Genomic DNA, 22,644 nt, shown 5'->3' with positions numbered 1-22,644 from the left:
AACACCGGCCGCAGTAAGACGCAGATATATATGTACACATATGACTGACAAAGAGAAATCGACGAAACAATATAGAGGGTAGATAGATCGTTGGTTGGTGGTGCGTGTGTGCGTGTGAGTGACCTCCCGAAACTGGTGAGATCATCAGATAAACACCCACGCTCAACATCTTTCAGGTTGGTTGCGCTCAAATCAACACAGCAACCGCACCCAAAACGGCAACAACCATCATCGCCCCACCACAAACCAACCCCCTCCCAGCCCCAGAAGTAGTCGCCGAACTCGTCGACGACCCCTCCAACGCATCAAACGCCGGCGCAGCCCTAAACACAGTCGTACTCGCCTGCGCCTCCTCCGTACCCGACGCACTCGCGCTCGCAACGACCATAACCGTACTCGACGCTTGTATAGCAGAAGAGGCGGCTGCGGAGTATGCGACGTGGGGTTTGATCATCATGGTTGGGAGTAACATAGAGGATGTTGAGGTTGGGGAAGCGGAGAGAGCGGTGGAGGTTGTGCGGGTTCGGGTTGAGGCGCGGGGGGAGAAGGTTGAGGTGGTGTGTTTGGAGGAGGTGGTGGTGGTGCTGGTGGTGGAGGATGATGTGGTTGTGCTTGTGGAAGAGGTGGTGGTGGTCGAGGAGGTAGTGGTGGTGGACGAAGTGGTAGACTCGGTGGTCGAGGTAGAAGACTCGGTAGTAGAAGTAGACTCGGCTACGCTCGAGGTAGTAGCAGCCTCCGTGCTCGACGTATCATCGGACGACGAGGCAGACGACGCAGCCAAGGAAGAAGACGAGGAGTAAGTGCCACTGGTATCAAAGACTTCGATATTCGCAACCCCTCCGCTCGGCACAGTAACAACACAAAACTGTGCACCCCCAACACCAGCCGTAGACCCATCCGAACATCCATTGATCCCATACTTGGCCGGATTGCACTCACATGGCAACCCATTGCAGCCCTCACCCTCACACGTAATCTTGACACCGAATCCAGGGTCCTGGGTGATCCAATACGAGTCATCGGTGTAGATTGGGTTCCAGGCGATTTTAACGTATGTGTTTCCAGAGGCGTCGGCATTTGCGCCCGCGACGTATGGAGCCCAGTTACCGTGCGGAAGAGCGGAGGTACCCCAGATGCAACCATCAGCCGTCGAGACACCGGGTGGGTTGATGTAGAAATGAGAAGCGGTTCCGGCCCAGTAGGAGGTATCCGGTACAGCGAGCGTCGCGGAGCCGCCGGCGGAAACGTCGGTCGGGATGAGCATGGCTTCGTTTCCGGGGAGAACGGTTTGGCAGACAGCGAGGCCGGAACCGATGTTGTCGACTGCTTTGACGGAGCCGACACCGTCGACACAGTAGTCCCTGTCCGGGAAGGGCTTGGAGACGGTACCGTCGTCGTTACAGTACAAGCCTCCGTTCATGGACGCGGGGTAGGTGTAGGACGTCGCGCTGGGATCCCATTGCATTGCGACTTGACCGGGGGGACAGGCGTACGGACAGTACATCCCGGCGGTACACGGCTGATCCGGGGACATTGCCCAACCGGCATTCGAGGCATCGGGGGTGACGGAGACGAGGCCGGCGTCGGTGGGGAATGCGCAAGTGGTTGTGCGCTTTTCGAGATGGGCGACGGAGGGAGACTGCTTGTGGTGGTGGTGGGAGTGACCCGTGCGCTTTTGGTGGGCGGCGGTTCCGGAGGAGAGGTAGGTGAGAGCCAGGAGGGCGGTTGCGATGGTGGTGAAGGACTTCATTGTTGGTGATACGAAAGGGTTGTTGATGATTGTTGTGTAGTAGTAGAGAAAGAAAGAGAATCGTTAGGTTAAGAGAATGTCGGTTGGCCGTAGACGCGATTGCGATTGCGATTCTTCTTTTGCGAATGAATGCGGTCAGAGGGCGAATAGACAGAGGGTTGTCGCTGTCGAAGCGGTGGTGAAAAGAGAGTGTCGATTGTCGGATAAAAAAAAAAGAAGGAAAGGAAAGGAGAGACTGGAGTTGAACGGTGATATACCCCTCTACGCTTCTATCTCCCTGCTGACTTGGTGGATGGTTTGGTGGAGTAGTACTTTACCTCGAGGGACCGTGCGCAGCATACACTCCCTCCCCCTGTGTTTTGGCCGATTTTGCGACCAATTTCCACAAAGCGTATGGCGCGCCTAACACCCCTCACTAAATCGCTCGATTGGGAAGGCTGTGGAAATTGGAGGTCATCATTCGGGCTTCTTGTTATGCGATGGAAGGAAGAGGAATGCCCTGTGGATGCAGCGCGGTGTTTATGCTGCGTACGTCATGAGGGGCATGGGAGATCGGCTTTGGATCGATGGTCCAACCCAAGAAAAGTTGCAATGTAGTCGACAAGTACCTGGACTGGAAGGAAGCAGCCGCATCTCTGCGCCGCATGAAGCAAGAGGCTTATACTGCTTCACTCGAAAGAGAGAGGGAGAAATACAGGTGCCATCGGGCAGCCACGGAATCAGTGATCAGGGGCAAGATCATCTCTCTGCGCATAGAGAAGGAGCCGAGAAGCAGCTTCAGATGTATTCAGAGCTCAAGTTACATGAACAAGGCATCACTCTGGCAGAGTATATGAACTCCTTGGGCCTCTGGACAATGGCGACGAAAACCAAGGTTTCGCCCATGCAGAACTCCATGGAAGCGATTGATGACGACGATTGCCTCGAGATATCCTCGGACTATGAGCCTTTAGAGTCTCCTTCCATTTGCCGTGGATAAGACCACATGCCCGAGAAATTATTCCCGTCCGAAGGGGTTTCCCACGGTCTTCGGGGAGTACAGAGTTGGTTGGTTTGTCGATATTTGGTCGGTGAATGCTTAGACTGCTGTAAATAGGTAAATCCCTCAGAAACGGTCATGGGAAGGCACTGTAACGACAGCTGTCCGCGAGGTCATGACGTCATGACGTCATCGCGATCCCGAGGTCAATTGTGTCACCCGGCCCTGCAACCAGACGATCAACCCAACCACCAGAAATGTCCCTCCGCCTACTTAAACCCCGCCTCCGCCTGCCCCTCGCCTCCCTCCTCCACTACAAAACCATCGTCCCCATCACAAACACACACACCCGCAAAATGTCCAACACAACTTCCACAATCCCCGCCGGCCAACCCGCCGACCCCTACAAGTCCAAGAACCTCGACACCTCCACATCCCTCTCCACGAAAGTCACCGATCTCGCTGGTCTGTTGGACGGGATCAAGACATGTATGCTCACCACCCGTCGCGAGAGCGATGGGTTTTTGGTGAGTCGCTGTATGCAGCTCGCGGCGAGGGAGAATGATGTCGATTTGGTGTTTACGACAAATGTCAAGACTGGGAAGATTGAGGAGATCAAGGAGGAGGACCATGTTAACGTTTCGTTTGTTCGTGCATCCTCGGTACGCACCCCTCTCTCTTTTTTCCTGCCAGGGCTGACTTGTTTTGTTTCGTAGGGCGAATGGGCCTCCGTCTCCGGAACCGCATCCCTCTCCACCGACCGCACCTCTGTCAAACAATACTACTCTCCCACCCTCCGCGCCTGGCTCGGCGACCTCGGTGACGGCGTCCACGACGGCGGACCCGAAGACCCCCGTATCGGTGTCATCCGCATCAAGACTCATTCTGCGACCTACGCCATTGACCGAAAGACCATGGTCGGGAAGGCTGTGGAGGTCGTGAAGGGTGTTGTTGGGGGTGAGGTTGCGGGGGTGAATGCGTTGAGGGAGATTAGTGTTGAGGAGGTTGAGACGATTAGGAGGATGGGTGGGGTGAAGGCTTAGGGGGAGTAAAGGATGAGCATTGGGGGAGTGTATGAGTAGGGATTTTGTTGCATTGAATATCATGTATGTTACGAATTGAGACGTTTCGCTATTGTCGAGTTGAGTTCTAGGACGATATCTGTCAATGGTCTTATCGATACCCCACGGTGTGACATCATCCATCTCCGCACTCGTCTCCTCCACCAAAAGAACAATCCTTAAGAACAACAACAACAATGACCACCCCCCGCACCCACCTAACCCTAACCCGCCTCTCCGGCGGCACCCTCCGCATCCCAACAAAATACATCGTCAAATCTGGCACGGACGAAGAACGCGAATACCCAGATTGGGCTTACCTTGTCGAGCATCCATCGGGGATGGTTGGGTTATGGGATTTAGGGTTGGATCAGGTATGTTCTCTACCATGATCGGGGTGTAGGGTGCTCATGGTATATGTAGGATTTGGGGATGTACCCACCGCCTGTACAGGAGAAGTTCGAGACGTTCAGACCCACACCGCCGGAGAAGGCGTTACACGAACAATTTCCAACACACGTCAAACCCGAACACATCTCCTTCATCATCTTCTCCCACGCACACTGGGACCACCTCCACACCCCCAACACCTCAATCTTCACGCACCCAAACCTCAAACTCTGGGTCGGACCCGGCACCAAAAAAGCCGTGGGGAAGGGATGGCCGGAGGATGGGAAGAGTACATTTCCCGGGAAACTGTTTCAGGAGAAGGTGGAGGAGATTGAGTTACGGGATGACGAAGTGAAGTTTGGACGGTTTGGGAGGACGTATGATTTGTTTGGGGATGGGTCGTTGGTTGTTGCGGGTGCGCCGGGACATATGCCTGGGAACTTGTGCGCCTTGGCATGCACCTCCGCTTCCTCACCCGACTCTTCGGCGACCTTTACACTTTTGGCAGGGGATTGCGCACACGATAAACGACTCATAACGGGCGAGGAAGAGCCTGCGGAGTGGCGGGAGGAGGAGGGTGGTGAGATGACGAGTATGTATAAGGATTTGGGAGCGGCGAGGGTGACGTGGGGGATGATTCGGGAGGTGTTGGAGGGGGGGGATGGAAGGGTTGAGTTGGGGTTGGCGCATGATTGGGGGAAGGAGTAGGAAACTGGAAAGTTGAGGGGGAGTAAGTGTAGGAGATACCCGGTTTGTGCTTGGTTGACTGCGTGGGACGCTAGTATGCTCGTAACTCTTTCATTGTCCCGTTGTTATCCTTCTGTTTCGCTTCTGTTTCGCTTTGTAGCGTGTGGTGAGCGTCCAGGGGGGGGGGGCACGCAACCTTCCTCATCCTTCTCAATCGTCGTCATGAATCAGCAAACCCTTGGACTTCACTACCTTCACATCAGCCTTGACACCATTTCCATCCGGGTCCGTACCACCACTAGATTCCGGTCGCGCCCCATTCTGGGCCGCATTCACTCCCTCCTCCTCCTCCATCTTATCTCCCTTCCCTCTCACCTTCTTCTTCTTCATCCTCCTCGCCCGATTCTTCGCAGTCTTCTCCTCATCCTCCCTCCTGAACCCCTCCCTCCTCGCCTCAAACTCGCTCATCTCCCGCTCCCTCACACTCTCCGCATCCATCGCCGCAAGCCGATCATACTCCCTTCTCCGCGCGGCTTTATAGACATGGAATTCGCCTGAGCCTGCACCTGCGCTGGAACCTTGAACGTGTGTTACGAATTCTGGGGGTGGGGCGGGAGATGTGGATGTGGTGGAGGGAGGTGGGGGGATGTGGAGGGGTTTAAGAGGGTCGCGGTTGAGGAGGCGGGAGAGGGATTCGCGTTGGAGGGAGGTGGGGGAGGTTGCGCGTTTCTTTTTGGGGCGGTCAGAGGTTTGGTCGATTGATGTTGGGACGTAGCTTGACATCGCTTGAGGATGTTTGATGTTTTGTGAGGATTTCGAGGAGGTTGTACGGGCATGCGGAATCATGCAGCCAGGTGCGTACGAGACGTCGACAGTCCAAGTAAACGACAATTGATACTCCAAGATCACATCGTCAGTCAGCGAATCCCCAACCATGACCCCAAGCGCATCTACAACAACCACCCTTTCGCCAATAACCTCCTCCCTTCCCGCCCATACCTACCTCAACTCTCTCCTCACACCCTCCACCTCGCTAACAGACGCCTCATCATTGCTCTCAATGCTCGACACAGAGTTACGAGGCAAGATCGCGGAGTTGGGCGTGTTGGCGGATGAGATGGTTAGGGTTGGACGGAGAGTTGGATGGGAGGTGCAGGAGGTTGAGAGGGGGGTTGAGGAGATTGGAGAGCAACTGGAGAGTCTTGAGCCGAAGGGGAAGCCTATGACGGGGAATGGGGCAGATGGAGGGGCACCGGAGACTGATGGGGAGGGAGCGCTGGAACGATTACGAGTCTTGGAAGTGGTACATGCGCGCTTAGTCGCAACCCGCGACACCCTCCTCTCCGCCCGCGAAACCCTCCCACCACCCGCACCAACACCAACACCCCCACCCGAACACGCCATAACCTCCGAACTCACATTCCTCCTCTCTTCCCGCGACTTCCCCCGCGCCGAAAAGCGCGTAAAAGAACTCGAGGATCTCGTTTCCGTGTTCGATGGAACCGCGGAAGAAGACGCGCGAAAACGGTGGCTCTCGGCGTTGCGTGTCCAGTTACTGGAGGCGAAGGCGAAGGAGGAGGAGACGCAAAGGGAACGAGAAGGAGGTGGGAGGGGAAGTCGGGATAGCAGGGAGAGGAGGAGTGTGGAGCGCGAGCAGGAAGGGGAGGGGCAGGGGCAGGGGCAGGGGCAGGGGCAGCACGGCGGGGTGAGGGGGGCACAGGGGTTTTTGAGCGGGTTGAAGGGGAGGATGGGGTATTGAGCCGCCAATACGTTCCTGTCCTCGTTCCTGTCCTCGTGCGGTTCGCTTGTTACCCCGCGTTGACAGACGTGAATTCAGGACATCCAGGCACAAGCTTAAGTTTGCGTCAAGGCTTAGCAGCTGGTGCCAGTAGCCAGCAGCCAGACAGCCCCTGATGCATGTGCGCAGTTGGCAGAGCCCACGGATCTTAAGCTTACCGCAATGAAGGTTCTGTTGAGCGTTCCCGTCGTTGATACGAGCATGTATTTCGGGGTGATAGGTGTAGCTGGCCGTCGATGTACTGGATGTATGCTCTCTCTCTCTCTGGTAGAATGACGGACGGGTCAGGGCCAGCTGTCAACTCAACTCAACTGCGCCAGACAGTGCAGGCAGCCACGCGGCGGATTAGCCCTAGGTGTTAGCCCGTGCCCCGAGTAGACCACCAAAAGAGAACGCCAGATAGGAATAGGTTGCCATTATTCACCGACGACCATCTTGCTCAAGGATCGCGTTAGGGTCTGTTCGCCTGTTCTTTTGTCCGTGCGTCGTCGAGTGAACGGAATTTCTCGATACCTGCGATAACATATCGAGGGCTGGCCTGTTGACGGCCCGCTGAGGAAGAGGAATAACCCTCACGATGGCAACGCCGACGAACGATTACAACGGGACCGATGACATGACCCCACAGCGCCGTCCCTCGACTGCTGACGGCACCGTCACCGGGAACAACGCCAACATCAACCCAGCTATCGCCTCCATCAACTCACAACTATCGAATCTGACACATTATAGCTTCTCGCCCGAACTCTATACCTTTACGCGCCCATCACCAACAGCGTTCAACGTCTCCGAAGACGCATATTTCCTGCGCGGAACGCATATATCCACAAACACCCCCGTTATCGCAAAGGTTTCGCAGCATGTATTGCGATTAGAGAGGGAGTATCATGTATTTCAGCACTTGGGTGGGATCGAGGAGGCCTTTAGTGGGGGGAAGGAGGAACAGATTGGACGCGGTGAGGGCAAAGCACGGAAATTGGTGGTGGACGTGTTGGATTTGGTACATGCCCATTCACGGGCGGAGATGAATCTGGGACAAGCGCGGGGACCAGGTCCGGGTCCGGGCTCGTGTGCGGCGATTATTTATACGGATCCGGGACTGAATGCGCTTGCGGACTGGACGAGTACTGAGATGATTACAGTTCCCCCGTTCCTCGATTTTGCGATTGCGGCGTGTGAGGTCTTGGAGTTTATCCATGGACAGGATTTGGTACACGGTGAACTTCGTCCGGAGAGTTTTCATTGGAATGTGGAGGAGGGTGTCGTGAGACTCATGAACTTTGGGTCTGGGTTGAAGAGTTTCCAGAATGGGTTGACGTCGAGTGGATGGTCTTCGTTGGCACGGGAGAAGGGCGTGGAGGGACGGTTGATGTTCATCTCGCCTGAACAGACGGGGCGGACGAGTAACGAGCCTGATCACCGAACTGATATCTACTCCCTGGGGATATTGTTCTACATGTTGTTGACGAGACAGTACCCCTTCGAGGGCTCACCCATGGAAATCCTGCAAGCGGCTCTATCACGACGAACACCGGCCGTACACACCGTCAGACCCGATGTTCCCGAGGTCATCACCCACATCATCCAGAAAATGACGGCAAAGATGACGGATGAGAGGTATCACTCCGCTGGAGGTTTGAAAGCCGATTTGTTGGAGTGCCAACGGCAGTTGAGGAGTGGTGAGGCCGGGACCGGAATTGAGGCATTCCTGCTGGGGCAGAAGGACGTTACGTCCTTTTTCTGCTTACCAGCCAAGATATTCGGTCGGGATCAGGAGCGAGAAACGATGCTCGGTATCGTGCGGAGGGTGGCGCGAAGACATCAAGTAGCGAGTGCGCAAAGGATGGGAATTATCGACGTCCATACCCAGCCGAGTTTATCTGAGGCGCATTTGGAGCAATTCTCGAATTCGAGTGCGGCGAGTGATTCAGCGTATATGCCGTACTCTACCTCAGGTATGTCGATCTCTGGGTCTTCGGCGGGAGGAGTCCAGGGCCGTTCGGATGGGAGTAAGAGTTATTGTGAGGTGATTGCGCTTAGCGGACCCACCGGTGTCGGGAAGAGCGCGCTTGTCAACGTGATTCAGTCCGAGGCGAGGAAGTATGGATATTTCGCGAGTGCGCAGTTCGATCGGGCACAGCAAACGCCGTATGGTGCGATTTTGAGGGGTATCTCGAGTATTATGAGACAAGTGTTGACGGAATCCGAGGCCGCGATTGGGGAGTTTTATCAGGAGCTCAAAGCGTTCTTGGGACCGCAGTTTGGGAATATCTATTTCATGGTGGATCTCGTGCCTGAGCTGAGACCTGTGCTGAATTTCGATGCGGAGAGTGGAGGGGGGAGTCAGACTGGTCCGGGCTTGACGGGGAAGGATTCGAATTCGAATTTGGCGGCGAGTGTGGAGGCGAATACGAGTGCGGCGCCGGCTGCTCATGCGCCGTCTAACTCTAGTAATTCGAGTATCTCGTCTGCTGGGGGTGGTGGGACAGGGGCAGTTGCGGGTAGTGCGAGTCAGGCTACGGATGTGTTGAGGAGTGGAGGCGCTAAACTTCGTTTCGTGGCGATGTTCTTGGATGTTCTCCGAATGCTCGCACAATCCAAGATGATCACGTTGGTGTTGGATGATTTGCACGCCGCCGATGACGCCTCGCTTGATTTGTTGGCGAATATCGTGAATTCGAGGATTCGGATGTTGTTGCTTGTCAGTTATCGCGATACGGAGATGTTGCCGGAGAAGCTTGAGAGTATACTCGGAAGCGAGAATGGACGGGTTACACACATTCCGTTGGCGCCGTTGGGGACGCAGGCGATTACGGAGTATGTTGCGTGCGCGTTGCATCGGGAGGAGGAGTTTGTGGGGCCTCTCGCGCAGGTGATCGAGCAAAAGACCAAGGGATCGCCGTTCTATACGAGGGAGCTGTTGTTGAGTTTGCATCGGAAGGGGGAGATTAGCTTCGATTGGCGGGTTGGTCAATGGACGTATGATATCAACTCCGTGAAGCAGGAGTTGGATGTGATTCAACGGGATGAGGTCGATGTATCGTTCCTTGTTTCTAGACTGCGCGAGTTGAGTCCTGATGGTCAGGCGTTTGTGCAGTGGGCTGCATTCGTCGGGACTTCTTTCTCGTTCGCGATGGTGAAAAGCTTGTTGGGCCACCGTGTTGAGGACTTTGGTGGGAACTCGAGTGATGAGAATGTCAGTAGACCCAAGAGTTTGAGAGATATCCAGGTCAATGCGGTGAACGGATTGCAGGCTGCGCTTCAGGCCGCTATCATTGTTCCTGGAGACGCGGACGACGATAACTTCCGTTTCTCACACGACGGATATGTTCGTGCTGCATTCGAGCTCAGTGATCCTTCTGATCGGGAGAAAATGCATTTCATCATTGCGCAGATTATGCTCTGTGATGAGGATTACGACGTTTACTTTGTCGGTGATCACCTCGGAAAGGCATTGAATCTCGTGAAGACCATGGCTGACACGAGGCATGCGCGAGATGTGTTCTACCGGGCTGCGGCGAAGGCTGCGACATCCGGAGCGCATGAAGTGTCTTTGGGCTATTACCTCAAGTCGATGGAGCTTTTGCCCGAGAAGCCTTGGGATGAGCCTCCTGGTATTACGTATGAGGAAGTTCTGGAGCTTTACCTCCTCACAGCTGAGTGTCACTGGTGGTGCAGAAATCTCGTCGAAGCACAAGAATTGGTCGACGAGATCTTCAAGAAGGCCAAGTCGATTCAGGACAAAGCCCCGGCTTACCGACTTCTCAGCCGACTGCTCTATGAGAAGCGTCAGTACAGCGACTCCATGGATAAGATCATGGACTGCTTGACTCAGTTGGACGACAGTATCACCCGTGAGCCTACCATGGAGCTCCTGAACGACATGTTCATGAAGCTCAAGCCACGTGTGGAATCCATGGACTTCGAAGAAGCGCTCGAGGCCCCGATGATCACGAACGAACGGATGATTACGATCTCAAGCCTTCTTGCTGAAGCTCTTGCATCCGCATACTTCTGTTCGCCGCTTTTGTTCTTGTACAGTGCTCTCATGATTATGCAGCTTAACCTCGACCATGGTATGTTTGAAGGTGTTGGGATCGCATACCTCGCTTTCGGCACTGTAGCCTCTGCGCAGTACGGGCTGCCTCGCTTCGGGGCCGATGTTGGAAGGTACGGGTACGAATTGGTCGTTCGATATGGTGACCAAGCCACCAAGGCAAGAGGTATCCTGTCGTACCACGTTCTGATGAGCCACTTCCACGAGCATGTCCGGGTTGTGGCTCCCGGAGCATCGACAGCATTCAAGTTCGCCATCAACACTGGTGACAGGGTTTACGCAACGTTCTCCCTAGCTCATCTCGCTGTAGGCAAGTGGGCTGTCAGTGCTAACTTGGTGGAGACGGCCGCATTCTGCGACTACGCCTTGTCCGAAATTGGTACCTGGGGTAAGGATACAGATGGTGCTACCCTGGTCCACGGCATCGGACAGTCCGTCCGAGCTTTGCAGGGTCTTACTTTGGTTGACCAGCCCGACGGTGTGTTGACTGATGCCGACGGCCCCTTCAATTACGCAGAGCATATGGACTGGGTTCGTAAGACCTCTGCGAACTTTGAAGTTGCAGATGTATGGATCAGTATGTTCCAAATTTGTCCGCTGTTTTTATACGGGCATTATGACAAGGCAATCGAGGTTGGTAAGAGCTGCACTGGCCGCATTGCTCTGCACCCATGCTTGCGACAGGTCAGGTTCATGCAATTCGTTTACTCTTTGGCCATTATCGCGAAGATCCGTAGGGATGATGTCACTGGCGCTGATAGAGAGGAGTTCCTCGAGCAAGTCAAAGCGAACCAGAATTCCATTGCAACCTACATGGCCATCTATAGCGACAATTACTTCATGTGGTACAAGCTGGTCGAAGCCGAGCTGCTTTGCCTCGAGGGCAACTTTGCTCAAGCGACCGTGGCATTTGAGGCGGCCGGAGAGGCATGTGCCGAACAAGGCTTCCGTTTGGAAGAGGCCATGACCTGCCAGCTTGCTGGTGAGTTTTATTTGCGCAATGGGCTCAAGAGGGTTGCCAGGGGACTTTTGCGTGATGCTCTCTCGATGTACCTGATCTTGGGTGCCACCGGGGTTGGCGAACACTTCAGCCAAAAGCACAGCGTGACGCTGCGAAGCCCTACTCAGGGTCTTGTAGTCGACGTTGGTGTCCAAACAGACTCGGTTATGCCGAACTTCCAGGAGGGTCGCTCCGGTTCCATAATTGGTATGAATAATGACTTCCAGTTTGACGGACCCGTTGTAACACAACCTTGGGTAAACAAGTCCGGTATTGAGATCGAGAACGCCGAGCCTCCCACATCAACGGACGATCCCAACTACCTGACCTTGGATATCATTGACCTGACATCCATCATCTCTTCAAGCCAGGTTTTGGCTAGTGAGATGAACGTCGAGACGCTTTTCCAGAAGCTCCTCCAGATCGTCATTGAGAACACTGGCGGAAGTCTTAGCGCTATCGTTGTGAAAGATGACGGGATCTTTGCTATTGCTGCTGTGGGTCATGCCGAAACTGGCAAATATGTGACGTACAAGCCGCCGAGGACCCTAGTCGACGAAGAGCAGGATCTCTCTACCCGAATCGTCAACTATGTCATTCACACCAAGGAGGCCCTGTTCCTGGAGAACTCGTTGGAGGACGAGCGATTCTGTGCAGGTGCTTGGTTCCAGCAGAACCCGAACGGCAAGTCAGTCATTGGTTTGCCTATCATGTACAAGGCCACTCTCGTTGGTGTCCTTTACCTTGAAGGCGCTATTCACTCCTTGACCTCAAGGCACGTGTCAGTTCTGTCGCTGTTGAGCTCGCAGATTGGTATCTCCATCACTAATGCCTTGCTTTTCAAGTCCGTTCAGAAGGCTACTTTGGCGAACATCTCGATGATTGAGAGTCAGAAACAGGCTCTTCAAGCTGCCAAGGAGAGTGAAGCGAAGTACGTCGCTGTGCTCGAGACCATGCCTTGCGTCATCTACTCGGCCGATCCTGTCAACGGTAAATTGGATTACTTGAACGCCTACTGGTGGGCCTTTGCTGGTGCTGATGCCGCAAGTTGGGAGGATGGCGCATGGCTTAACCACGTTCACTCTGAAGACAAGTCCGTCTTGGAAGAGAGCATGGCTGCTGCCATCAGGACCGGTGCTTATCCCGAGGTTGAAGTCAGGCTTCGCCGCGCCGACGGAGAGTACAGGTGGCACTTGTGCCGTAAGATGCCTTTGAAGAATCACTCTGGCAAGATTGTCAAGTGGATCGGTGCCTTCATTGACATCGATGATCAGAAGACCGCTGTTCTGTCCAAGACCGCCTTCTTGGCCAACATGTCGCACGAGCTGCGTACTCCTTTCTCTGGGTTCTACGGCATGCTCAACCTGCTCGTTGAAACCGAGCTGGATGCGGAACAGAGAGATATTGTTACGACTGCCAAGCAGAGTTGCGAGATGCTTCTTCAAATCATCGACGATCTCCTCAACTTCAGTAAGCTGGAGGCTGGTAAGGTTCAACTTGAGCCCGATCTCATCTTTACTACCGAGGATGTTCTGGCCGACTGTGTCGAGCTTGTCCAACCTCTGGCAGTGAAGAAGGGTCTGGAGCTAGCCTTTGACATTGACCCGAAGGTACCCACTCGCTTGGCAGGTGATGCCACGAAGATCCGCCAAGTCCTCACCAACTTGCTGGGTAATGCTGTCAAGTTCACCAAGGACGGTTACGTGCAAGTGCAATGTTCATTGCAAGCACCGCCGTCTTACGTCACGGATCCAGACGCTTGTTTCATCCGCTTTGAGGTTCAGGATACCGGTATCGGTATGTCTCAGAACGACATGAAGACCCTGTTCAAGCCCTTCTCCCAAGTTGACGGTAGTACGACGAGACGTTACGGCGGAACGGGTCTTGGTCTTTCCATCTGTTTGCAAATCTGTAAGCTCATGGAAGGTGACATTGGAGTGACTGCGGAGGTTGACAAGGGATCTACTTTCTGGTTCTATGTCCGTGTCCGCTCCATCCCTGCCAACCATGCTAGTGCCAACAGCGATGAGGAGATCCGGATGCTTTCCGAGATTAGGCAACAACTTGCCGGCAAAGAAATTCTTCTTGCATCTCAGCACAAGTTTGTTGATAGGACTCTGGCACCTGTGCTTTCCTCCGCGAAGGTCCACAGAGCGTACAGTTTCCAGCAAGCGGAATCAATCATGACGCTGGCCGTTGATAGAGGTGACCCGCTCCGTATTGTTGTTTGGGCTTGTGACAAAGATATTGCGCCTGATTTCATCCGGTCAGTCCTCGAGAACAAGAAGTTGGTTGCGTCACAGATCATCTGGTACTACACCCCGAAGACCAATACCGGAGTTGGACCCATCTGTGGTGATCCTCAATCAGTTGCGTCGATGGTCGTCAAGTACGGTTCCCGATTGACGAGGATGGCCGCGCCGGTGCGTAGGGCTAAGTTGGTCATGTCGTTCTCCAAGGCGCTTGCTAACTTGAAGGATGGAGGCGAGAACGGGGTCCCTACCTCGAGTCCTATACCTGCGAAGGCGTCAACCAGCCGCCCTGGCGTGTCGAACCTGTTCACACAGAGCGAGCTCGAGAGCTTCCAGGGTAAGAAGATCCTCATTGCCGAGGACAACCCCGTCGCGCAGAAGCTCCTCACGAAACAGCTCACCAAATTCGGACTCGAGGTCGAAGCAGCAAACAATGGTCTAGAGGCCGTCGCACACTTCGAGCAACACCCACCCGGCTATTTCGCAATGTTCTTCGCGGACCATCACATGCCGCTCTGTGACGGTGTCGAAGCTACGCGAAGGATTAGAAAGATCGAGCGTGAGAACGAGTATGAGATGATTATTCCGATCATTGCGTTGACTGCGGATATCCAGCAGAGCGCGAAGGAGAGTTGTTTGGAAGCGGGTATGACGAAATACCTGACGAAGCCCTTGTTGCAAGCGAGTCTTGTGAGCACACTGAGGCAGTTTTTGTTGCAAGAGTAAATGGAAGATGGAGTGATTACATAGCGATAGGATCTCGATAGGAAAGATGGAGTATGCGTATGAGTCATTTATGACGAGTTGGAGTATTGGAGTTCTTACTGCTTTTCTTGGGATAACTTGTGTGATTTGGGTCATGTAACAAACGGCATTTTTGTATAGCACTCATGGAGAAAAAGCATTATCTTGATCATCTAATAAGACGCACATTATTGCACCTTGCTAAAGCCTAACCTTAACCCAATACCAGTCCCCCCAAAACCCTATACTTAAGGCTAAAGTTGCGGTATGGCTATTTCTTCAAACCTTTGTGACCGTTGCCGTTCGCTTCTGCTGCTGCTCGTACGGGCTTCTTGCCGGTGATTTTGCGGATGTACATCAGGTCTTCGTTGATGTCAATTTCCTTGGCTTGACCCTGGAATGAGAATGCTTTTTCGCGTTCTGGACGTCCGGTACGTTGTTTTTCCTTTTCCATGCCCCATTCGTCGACGAGTGGTGTACCTTTCCTCTTCTTCCCGTTCGAGGATGATCCGAGGAGTTCTTCCAGTGCGCGCCCAGGCATGTTTCGTCGTGATTTCCGTGCGGATTCGGCGGGGAGCATATCCGTCGCTCCAATCGCGTCACTCATGGACGTGATCGAGAGGAGGAGGTTACTGTCTGTCGATATATCCACGAGCTCCTTATCTTCTCGAATCCGTTGACGGCGAGAGATGAGGCCTGCCAAGACTTTTTCCCTGATACTCCGCTTCTTCTCGATGTACTCTTGTTCCGCCGCTTCCACCTCTCTCTCATACTCCGCATCCGCCCGTTCGAGCGCATAATCCCGCATACAATGTAACCGTACCAACTCCTCATCGCGAGCCACACCTAGATCTGCGACGCCGTCGACGAAGAGCGGGTGTGTTCCGTCATGTAGGGATTCGAGTTCTGCTTGGAGGTTGGAGAGTGTTTGTCGGAATTGGGCTTCGCGGGAGTTGTAGAAGGAGGCTGTTAGGGTTGAGAGTCTATCGCCCAGATCGCGACGTTTTTTGTCTTTTTTGGATTCGGCGGGGGGTGTGTGGGATTGTCTTGGTGAGGCGTCTGTAGCGATTCATCCATCAGTTTTTGCGTTAAAAAGAGCAGATGGACGCGAGAACGCTACCCGATAAGTCTTCGTCGTCGCGGTCTCTGGTGGGCACGGTCGCGCCGCTTTGTCTCCGTCCGCGGTCCATGTTGGTGCTCGGAGTAGCAGCCCGCGGAGCTTTGTATGAGCCTAGTAGTCGGTCGATTTTGATTGTTCTGTGGGAGCGACTGGGTGTCCGTCGCTATGGGTTCAGGGATGAAGTAGAAGGTGTAGTCAGAGAAATAATGGTGGTGATGGGGATGCGCTCGCACTGTCTGCTCCAGATCTGACCGCCGTCAGCCACGCACGGGCGAGGGACACAACGATGGCGACCTCTACAATCGCAATGGCCTACAAAGCAATTCAAATGGACAAGACTCCGCCAAGAGTACTCACCATCGCTGGATCAGACAGTGGCGGCGGAGCTGGAATCCAAGCAGATCTCAAGGTGATGGAAGCCCACAAAGTATACGGCATGTCCGCCATTACCGCCGTCACCTCCCAAAACACCCTCGGCGTCGACGGCGTCCAAGTCATGTCCCCTGACTTCGTCTCCAAACAAATCGAAGCCGTAATCTCCGACCTCGGCGTCGACGTAATCAAAACCGGCATGCTCGCAACCCAAGAAATCGTTTCGTGCGTCGCTGCACAAATCAAGAAACATGGCGTGGAGAAGACGGTGGTGGATCCGGTTATGATTGCTACGAGTGGGAGTAGTTTGTTGGATGAGAAGGCGCATTCGGCGTATATTCGGGAGTTGTTGCCGTTGGCGTATGTGCTTACGCCAAATGTGCCAGAGGCCATACAGTTGGTTGCTGCGGCGGAAGGGAAGCAGAGGGAGGAGATTGAGGCGAATACACTGGATGACATGAGAAATCTCGCACGAAGACTACACAAGCTGGGCCCGAAGAACGTATTGGTCAAGGGTGGACATCTCCCCTTCACGAAAGACTGCCAACCAGCATCCTCGGAAGAAGAGAAAGAAATCGTGGTTGACGTCTTATTTGACGGAGAGCAATTCTATGAGGTCGAAACCCCATATTCGTTCTCGAAAAACACCCACGGCACAGGGTGTTCCCTCGCCTCCGCCATCGCCTCAAACCTCGCTCTCTCCCACCCCGTCCCCGACGCAGTGCGACACGCAGTCTACTACGTTGAAGGCTCCATAAACCACTCTTACCCTGAGCTCGGTCAGGGTCACGGGCCGCTGAATCATGCGTTTAACACGCAAAGGGTGCCGTTTGTGAAGGGGAGGTTTTTGTACTGGTTGTTGGAACATCCGAGGGTTAAGGGTGTGTGGAGAGAGTATACGCATCACGAGTTCGTGGAACAACTCGGAAAAGGCACCCTACCCATTGAGTGCTTCAAATACTACCTCCAACAAGACTACCTCTACCTCGTCCAATTCGCCCGAGCGAATGCATTGGCGGCATATAAGGCTACGAATATGCCAGACATTACTGCATCCGCCGAAATCATCCTCCACATCGCCAAAGAAATGGAACTCCACATCTCCTACTGCGCCGAATTTGGCCTCTCCCGCGACGACCTCGAGAACGGAAAAGAGAGCATGCAAACCCTCGCATACTCCCGCTACATCCTCGACATCGGAACCTCCCAATCCTGGCTCGCACTCCAAGTCGCACTCGCAGCTTGTCTCCACGGATACCACCACATCGCTGCACGACTTCACGCATCGCCCTCTACGGTTCGGGGATCGGCGAATCCGTATTGGAAGTGGATTGAGAATTATGTGGCAGAGGATTATGTTCAGGCTGTTGAGCGGGGACGGGAGCTGTTGGAGAGACATGTGTGGGCGGAGGGGACGACGGGGATTGAGGGGCTGGTTGAGATATTTGGGAGGGCGACGGAGTTGGAGGCGGGGTTTTGGGGGATGGGGTTGGCGGGGCCGCCGGGGTGGAAGAGCGGGGAGGAGGAGAAGCAGCTTGAGAACTGAATGATGGGATGATTCGTACATGCAGGTGATGTGTGTTTTATGATAGACCTGTTGGATTGAACTGGCTTTGATTCGATTATCTCACTACCGCTGAATCTCGGAAAGCCGCTCCTGCGGCGAAGCTACTCGTAATGTGAAGTTGTCAAACAATGTATAACTCTCGTTAACGGCAGCCACCGTTTGAGCTCATCCATTACCTTCCCTGCTAGTTTCAACACATTTAAGATAGCCGGCTGCAGATGGCAGAACGACTGGGCTCTAAAGAGCCAACAAGCCTTCTGCATTGCCTTTGTGGAACCCTGCACTCGGGTGCCTTTATTGACCATCTTCTCCTCCTTTCCTAAACTGTCCAGGAGACTTGGAATGGTATCTACCAAGTGAGTCAACTCCTCGAACCGGCGCTAGCGGCAGCACAATCCAACACTTGGTTAATCACAGTTATATTGTGTTTGAGGGCGGCAATCAATACTTTTGGATGAATAGACCCCGAATGCCACTAACATCACTCTCATGGAGAAAATATCTGCAATGTCGGTGGTTCTATGATCACTGGGAGACGTGATCTGTCCGAGTCTCTCAATGCCTGCTGCACCTTGACTCTGGTATGGAAGGTATCTGCAGCTGTGAGCGATAGTTTGTACCACCACAAAAAGCTCGCGTCTGAGCTTCAGAACCCTGTCTCCACATGCTTACAGGAACACAGTGCCTCCTGGATCCCCCATCCACATTCCAGACCGCCTGAAGGCCCATGGCATCGTGGATACACCACACAAGATCTTGCCACGCTTCGCCGCAGACCTTTCACATCCGAGGAACACTCAGCGAACTTTTTGAAATCCGTGTCACCCGCTCCGTTTCTGTGTTTATGTGCCGAGGCAGCTGCCTTTTTCTCACGAAGCAGGCGGAGATACTTGGAAGATACCTAGGTACGTTATACACTGCAGCTGCGGCCATGTCATGATTGAATCCGAAGTTTAGGTTTGCTCTTGCCTTTGTATTCGAAACGGTTTCCCTTTACATAATCGCTAAGGGCGAGATGAGCGTGGGAACGCAATTCTAAGCAATCCCCCTCATATCCTCAATTGCTGCGAACCTATCATTCAGTTGGCACTCCCAATCTCACTAGAATCAACAACCGTCCCAATCGCATCCGCCAACTCCGTCAGCACCATCTTGACCAATTCCGGAGCCTTCGCGCCCGGAACATCCCGATCCCCAATCGCATCACGAACAATGACCACATCATACCCATTCTCCATACCTGATCTTGCGGTTCCGGTGATACAGACGTGAGCCATGTATCCACAGAGAACGATCTGGTTAACGTCGAGTGATTTCAAGGTTTCGTGGAGGGTGGTGTTGGTAAACTATGCATAACCAGGTCAGTAAGATTCAAGGCATTTGGGGAGTAGGGAGTGAGTCTTACAGAACTCGGAGCCTGCTTCCTAATAATATGTTCCCCATCCCTCGGCTTCAACTCCTTAAACTCCTCCTCCAATCCAGTACCCTGCGTAAACACCGGCGCCCCCTCCGGCGTCACATGCGTAATATGAACAACAGCTCCACCCTCCGCCCTATATTTTTCGAGTAACTCCTTGATCTTTGGGCGAGATGATTCGATGTCGTGGATCTTGAGCTTGCCCTCGGCGTATTCGTTTTGGGCGTCGATGATGAGGAGGGCGGAGGTTGGGATGTTGACTGTGGAGGGCGGTGCACCGAGGATTTGACGGAAGGAGAGAGCCATTGTTTGGTTACTTTTCCGTGTAAAGTTTTGCGTGAATTTGCTGGGTGGAGTCGGCGGCGAGCCTCTTATAAGACGTACGGTATGTGCATCGCTTAATAGGCGTCCCCGCATTCGCCATTTCGGATGCACGGGCCGATGGGTCATCGCATGTGACGTCCATCTCGTCGAACACGTTAACTTTGATATTGGTTTTTTTTTCCTATCCCAAGCTGAATCGTTTCCTCCTTCCCTCGTACGAAACAGCCATTCCAATCTCCATTTCCCACGTCAACCGCAGCCTTTGGTATGTTAAGTATATGAGTCCCGAAAACCCCCTGACCAGCAGACAGTCATTCCACCATAAAACACAACGATACATCCTCCGCAATAGAGCTATAGTTATCAATACTGTCTCACTCTCCACCTTGTAATATCTTATGCTTCTCAAAACGCGACGGTCGACCCCCGATGATGATCGTTATTCGCAACAAACCCGCTTCCCGAACTTCCGCCGGCAATAATCCTTTGTGCCTCTTCCAACACATCGACCCAATCCATCGCTCGTCCCTGGTTGATCTCGACCGTATAACTCTTCCCAGGCTATCATCACCATAACCGTTAGTATACACGTACAGGCATAAGCTTTGGGATATGACATACCGTATCAATCACGAAAACATGCTCTGCATCTTTCCCGATTCCGACTCTGACGCGGACACCGACCCCACCCAACATAACCTCCGTCTTAACCTTCTCTTTCCCAACACCCCCGACCTTCTTCGGACTCGCACCTACACCTCCCGCTTCCAGGAACAACGCGCGTCCAGTCGAGGTAACGAGAAGGACTCTATGCTTCTTCCTCGCCAAACTCAAGAACTTTGCCAACTTACTCCGTCCATCAAGGTTCGGCGCCGGCGCGTGCGAGGAAGACTGAACCAGCACCGGTCCACTCTTCAACACGAACTCATTCGGACTCGTGAGTAGGTTCGAGAACTGGATATCCATCGTACTCTTCGGTCTCTCGGCCGGAATGCCAATACGTGTGCATAGTGTTGGACTCGCCGATTTGGATGCCGTCCCGGAAACGACTCCGGCGGGCGGAGCAGTCACCGTACTCGTATTCGTCAACGGGGCCTGTAACCCGCCTCCCATCGAGCTCGCACCCGTACTTGGTCCATAGCTCGGACTAAGCGGTAGTGATATCGTCGAGCTCGCATGTGCGTTGTTCCGCATTCCCAGAGGCTGGAGGGTACTCGTGTCCCTCCCTGCCGGCGGGCCCTCATTCAGCTTAATCACCGCCGGACTCCCGTTCGTACCACCACCTCCATTCGCGACAACCTCGGGTCGATACGGCTTCAACCTCGGCGCCTTCCTCTTCCAGACACCCTCCCTCGTCCACTCCACCCCCTCAAAGAACGGATGACTCTTGATTTCGTCCGCACGAATCCTCTTACTCGGATCCAACACCAAACACCTCTCCACCAAATCCCGTGCATCAACTGGGAACGAAGGTGGGAACGAGTATTCCAGTTTAACAATCTTCTGGAATATCTGGTATTCGTTGGAGGCTTTGAACGGGGGTCGGCCGGCGAGGAGTTGGTAGAGAATGCAGCCGAAGGCCCAGAGGTCGCTGGAGCGGCAGGTCGATTTGTCGCTAAGGAGCTCGGGGGAGACGTATTCCGCCGTTCCCACGAATGAGTTTGCGCGGTCGTCTATCTCGCCCTCCTCACCCGGCTTGGGTAAATCCAGAATCTTCGCCGTTCCAAAATCAGCGATCTTGATTCTCATCTTATCGTCCAACAAAACATTCTCGGGTTTCAGATCCCGATGAATGACACCTCGTGAATGCATATAATCCACCGCATCCAGAACCTGTGCTGCGTAATACCTCGTACACTCCTCATCAAACGTCCCCAATTTCTTGATGAACCCCAACAACTCTCCATTACTGGCCAAATCCAATACGAAATACAAACTCCGTTCATCCTGGAACGTGTAGAATAACCTCAGAATTCCGGGATGGTCACCGAGTCGATTCAATGTGTTTTTCTCGATGTTGACGTACTTGACTTTCTTTTCTTTGATGATGTGACGTTTGTCGAGGACTTTGATGGCGTATTCTTTCAGGGTTGTGCGATCTGTTGCGGCCATGACGGTCGAATACGAACCCTCACCCAAAGTCCGACCAAACTGAAAGTCCTTGACGCCCTTCTTAATAATCCGAGCGCCATCTGCGGATTTCATCACTGCAGCCCCACGTTCCGCCCAATCCTCCTCCCGCGATTTTTTAGTCTGCACTTGTGATAACGGACGAGGCATATCCTGCCCCGATGGTTGCCGCGATCGTGAACGGTCTGCCGGTGGTGGCCTCTGCTGTCGTCGCTGTACTTCAGGATCGGAATACGGCGCCTGAACATGGTGACGTGCTTTGACCGGACTCGACTGCCGGTTTGCACTTCGTGGTCGTGAGTGGGAGTCGTCACGGTGAGAGTGATAGCTCCGTTCTGAGTGGTAAGAATCTCGGGCGCGTGAGCGGTCGTGTTCACCGTTTGGCACACTTAGCCCCATAGCCGTGCTTTTCTGTTCCCGAACCCCCGGTACCGGTCCTCCATTGGTGTAAGCACTCGAACTCGATGGCGGCGCAGAGTAGTAATCCGGATCCGCAACATCAGGTAATGTTGCCTTCACTGCAGCCCGCGAATCCTCCTTCGCCGTCTCGTTCTCCTTTCTGGCACTTGTCGCACTACGCACACTCACGCTCGAATCACTCCTCGTATCCGCACCACTTCCGCCACTCCCGCTCCCACTCGCACTCACTCCACCCACAGGAACCCCAAAATTCGTCAACGAACTCGTCGCGCTGGGTGGAGCCGAAAACCGTTCGTTGGCCGCGTCTCGCGTCAGATGGGCGGCGAAGTGCGCAGCTCGAGGCGTCGGTTCGTCTTCACCCTCTCCTTCGCGTCCTATCTCAATAGTCGACGATACTATAGGCACATGCTCTGACGTTGGTGGTAGTGACGATGACGGCGATCGCGTTAACCCGAGAGACCCCCCTCCATCGCCCTCCCGCCGCGACTCCTTCTCCGACGCATCGTCCGGATTCGCAATATGCAACTCCCCTAATCTCATATCATTCGTATCCATTCCTCCAATTCGAAATACCTC

General features: G+C 53.8%; 12 protein-coding genes across 12 annotated transcripts; 7 read left to right on the top strand and 5 right to left on the bottom strand.

Annotated features, from left to right (window-relative positions):
* Positions 1 to 13: 13 nt before the first annotated feature.
* Positions 14 to 1,750, bottom strand: SAICODRAFT_89658 (uncharacterized protein; the record flags this gene model as incomplete). The annotated part of the gene is made up of 1 exon (XM_019171645.1): positions 14 to 1,750. The coding sequence occupies one exon, from the start codon at positions 1,748 to 1,750 to the stop codon at positions 188 to 190; it is 1,563 nt and encodes a 520-aa protein (XP_019025843.1). The 3' UTR covers positions 14 to 187.
* A 761-nt stretch (positions 1,751 to 2,511) lies between these two features.
* On the top strand, positions 2,512 to 2,852 carry SAICODRAFT_29400 (uncharacterized protein). The gene has a single exon (XM_019167403.1). The coding sequence runs from the start codon at positions 2,532 to 2,534 to the stop codon at positions 2,727 to 2,729; it is 198 nt and encodes a 65-aa protein (XP_019025842.1). The 5' UTR covers positions 2,512 to 2,531; the 3' UTR covers positions 2,730 to 2,852.
* A 233-nt stretch (positions 2,853 to 3,085) lies between these two features.
* Positions 3,086 to 3,772, top strand: SAICODRAFT_54211 (uncharacterized protein; the record flags this gene model as incomplete). The annotated part of the gene is made up of 2 exons (XM_019169273.1): positions 3,086 to 3,391; positions 3,446 to 3,772. 2 exons carry the CDS (start codon positions 3,086 to 3,088, stop codon positions 3,770 to 3,772), a joined length of 633 nt encoding a protein of 210 aa, XP_019025841.1.
* Positions 3,773 to 3,840: 68 nt separating this feature from the next.
* SAICODRAFT_204264 (uncharacterized protein) lies at positions 3,841 to 5,345 on the top strand. Its single transcript, XM_019166260.1, has 2 exons — positions 3,841 to 4,164; positions 4,214 to 5,345. The coding sequence occupies exons 1-2, from the start codon at positions 3,988 to 3,990 to the stop codon at positions 4,886 to 4,888; spliced, it is 852 nt and encodes a 283-aa protein (XP_019025840.1). The 5' UTR covers positions 3,841 to 3,987; the 3' UTR covers positions 4,889 to 5,345.
* Positions 5,045 to 5,954, bottom strand: SAICODRAFT_29398 (DUF1168-domain-containing protein). Its single transcript, XM_019167402.1, has one exon. It carries the CDS (start codon positions 5,648 to 5,650, stop codon positions 5,078 to 5,080), a length of 573 nt encoding a protein of 190 aa, XP_019025839.1. The 5' UTR covers positions 5,651 to 5,954; the 3' UTR covers positions 5,045 to 5,077.
* SAICODRAFT_204614 (uncharacterized protein) lies at positions 5,278 to 6,934 on the top strand. The gene is made up of 2 exons (XM_019166264.1): positions 5,278 to 5,721; positions 5,785 to 6,934. Exons 1-2 carry the CDS (start codon positions 5,667 to 5,669, stop codon positions 6,624 to 6,626), a joined length of 897 nt encoding a protein of 298 aa, XP_019025838.1. The 5' UTR covers positions 5,278 to 5,666; the 3' UTR covers positions 6,627 to 6,934.
* A 347-nt stretch (positions 6,935 to 7,281) lies between these two features.
* Positions 7,282 to 14,700, top strand: SAICODRAFT_53827 (uncharacterized protein; the record flags this gene model as incomplete). Its single annotated transcript, XM_019169236.1, has 4 exons — positions 7,282 to 9,115; positions 9,206 to 12,657; positions 12,955 to 13,827; positions 14,317 to 14,700. The coding sequence occupies 4 exons, from the start codon at positions 7,282 to 7,284 to the stop codon at positions 14,698 to 14,700; spliced, it is 6,543 nt and encodes a 2,180-aa protein (XP_019025837.1).
* A 112-nt stretch (positions 14,701 to 14,812) lies between these two features.
* On the bottom strand, positions 14,813 to 16,050 carry SAICODRAFT_17718 (uncharacterized protein). The gene is made up of 2 exons (XM_019165852.1): positions 15,839 to 16,050; positions 14,813 to 15,777 (listed from the first exon to the last, which is right to left on the bottom strand). Exons 1-2 carry the CDS (start codon positions 15,906 to 15,908, stop codon positions 14,990 to 14,992), a joined length of 858 nt encoding a protein of 285 aa, XP_019025836.1. The 5' UTR covers positions 15,909 to 16,050; the 3' UTR covers positions 14,813 to 14,989.
* Positions 16,051 to 16,166: 116 nt separating this feature from the next.
* Positions 16,167 to 17,756, top strand: SAICODRAFT_54115 (uncharacterized protein; the record flags this gene model as incomplete). Its single annotated transcript, XM_019169263.1, has 1 exon — positions 16,167 to 17,756. One exon carries the CDS (start codon positions 16,167 to 16,169, stop codon positions 17,754 to 17,756), a length of 1,590 nt encoding a protein of 529 aa, XP_019025835.1.
* A 371-nt stretch (positions 17,757 to 18,127) lies between these two features.
* SAICODRAFT_204567 (uncharacterized protein) lies at positions 18,128 to 18,722 on the top strand. The gene has a single exon (XM_019166263.1). It carries the CDS (start codon positions 18,299 to 18,301, stop codon positions 18,680 to 18,682), a length of 384 nt encoding a protein of 127 aa, XP_019025834.1. The 5' UTR covers positions 18,128 to 18,298; the 3' UTR covers positions 18,683 to 18,722.
* Positions 18,723 to 18,856: 134 nt separating this feature from the next.
* Positions 18,857 to 19,500, bottom strand: SAICODRAFT_33894 (Isochorismatase hydrolase; the record flags this gene model as incomplete). Its single annotated transcript, XM_019168324.1, has 2 exons — positions 18,857 to 19,123; positions 19,183 to 19,500. The coding sequence occupies 2 exons, from the start codon at positions 19,498 to 19,500 to the stop codon at positions 18,857 to 18,859; spliced, it is 585 nt and encodes a 194-aa protein (XP_019025833.1).
* Positions 19,501 to 19,923: 423 nt separating this feature from the next.
* Positions 19,924 to 22,623, bottom strand: SAICODRAFT_23973 (Pkinase-domain-containing protein; the record flags this gene model as incomplete). Its single annotated transcript, XM_019166744.1, has 2 exons — positions 19,924 to 20,079; positions 20,140 to 22,623. 2 exons carry the CDS (start codon positions 22,621 to 22,623, stop codon positions 19,924 to 19,926), a joined length of 2,640 nt encoding a protein of 879 aa, XP_019025832.1.
* Positions 22,624 to 22,644: the final 21 nt, after the last annotated feature.

This window comes from Saitoella complicata, assembly GCF_001661265.1.
Source record: "Saitoella complicata NRRL Y-17804 unplaced genomic scaffold SAICOscaffold_5, whole genome shotgun sequence".
Lineage (NCBI taxonomy): Eukaryota > Fungi > Ascomycota > Saitoellomycetes > Saitoellales > Saitoellaceae > Saitoella > Saitoella complicata.
The sequence above is the reverse complement of the archived record's forward strand: the minus strand, read 5'-3'. Positions and strand labels throughout refer to the sequence as shown.

Bases quoted from the DNA above. Each gene is read 5' to 3' on its own strand.
- SAICODRAFT_204567 (XM_019166263.1), top strand. From the start codon at position 18,299: ATGATCACTGGGAGACGTGATCTGTCCGAGTCTCTCAATGCCTGCTGC.
- SAICODRAFT_204614 (XM_019166264.1), top strand. From the start codon at position 5,667: ATGTTTTGTGAGGATTTCGAGGAGGTTGTACGGGCATGCGGAATCATG. The intron at 5,722-5,784 runs GTGCGTACGAGA...TCACATCGTCAG, and splicing joins ATGCGGAATCATGCAGCCAG to TCAGCGAATCCCCAACCATG.
- SAICODRAFT_29398 (XM_019167402.1), bottom strand. From the start codon at position 5,650: ATGTCAAGCTACGTCCCAACATCAATCGACCAAACCTCTGACCGCCCC.
- SAICODRAFT_204264 (XM_019166260.1), top strand. From the start codon at position 3,988: ATGACCACCCCCCGCACCCACCTAACCCTAACCCGCCTCTCCGGCGGC. The intron at 4,165-4,213 runs GTATGTTCTCTA...TGGTATATGTAG, and splicing joins GGGATTTAGGGTTGGATCAG to GATTTGGGGATGTACCCACC.
- SAICODRAFT_29400 (XM_019167403.1), top strand. From the start codon at position 2,532: ATGTATTCAGAGCTCAAGTTACATGAACAAGGCATCACTCTGGCAGAG.
- SAICODRAFT_17718 (XM_019165852.1), bottom strand. From the start codon at position 15,908: ATGGACCGCGGACGGAGACAAAGCGGCGCGACCGTGCCCACCAGAGAC. The intron at 15,778-15,838 runs GTAGCGTTCTCG...GAATCGCTACAG, and splicing joins CGACGACGAAGACTTATCGG to ACGCCTCACCAAGACAATCC.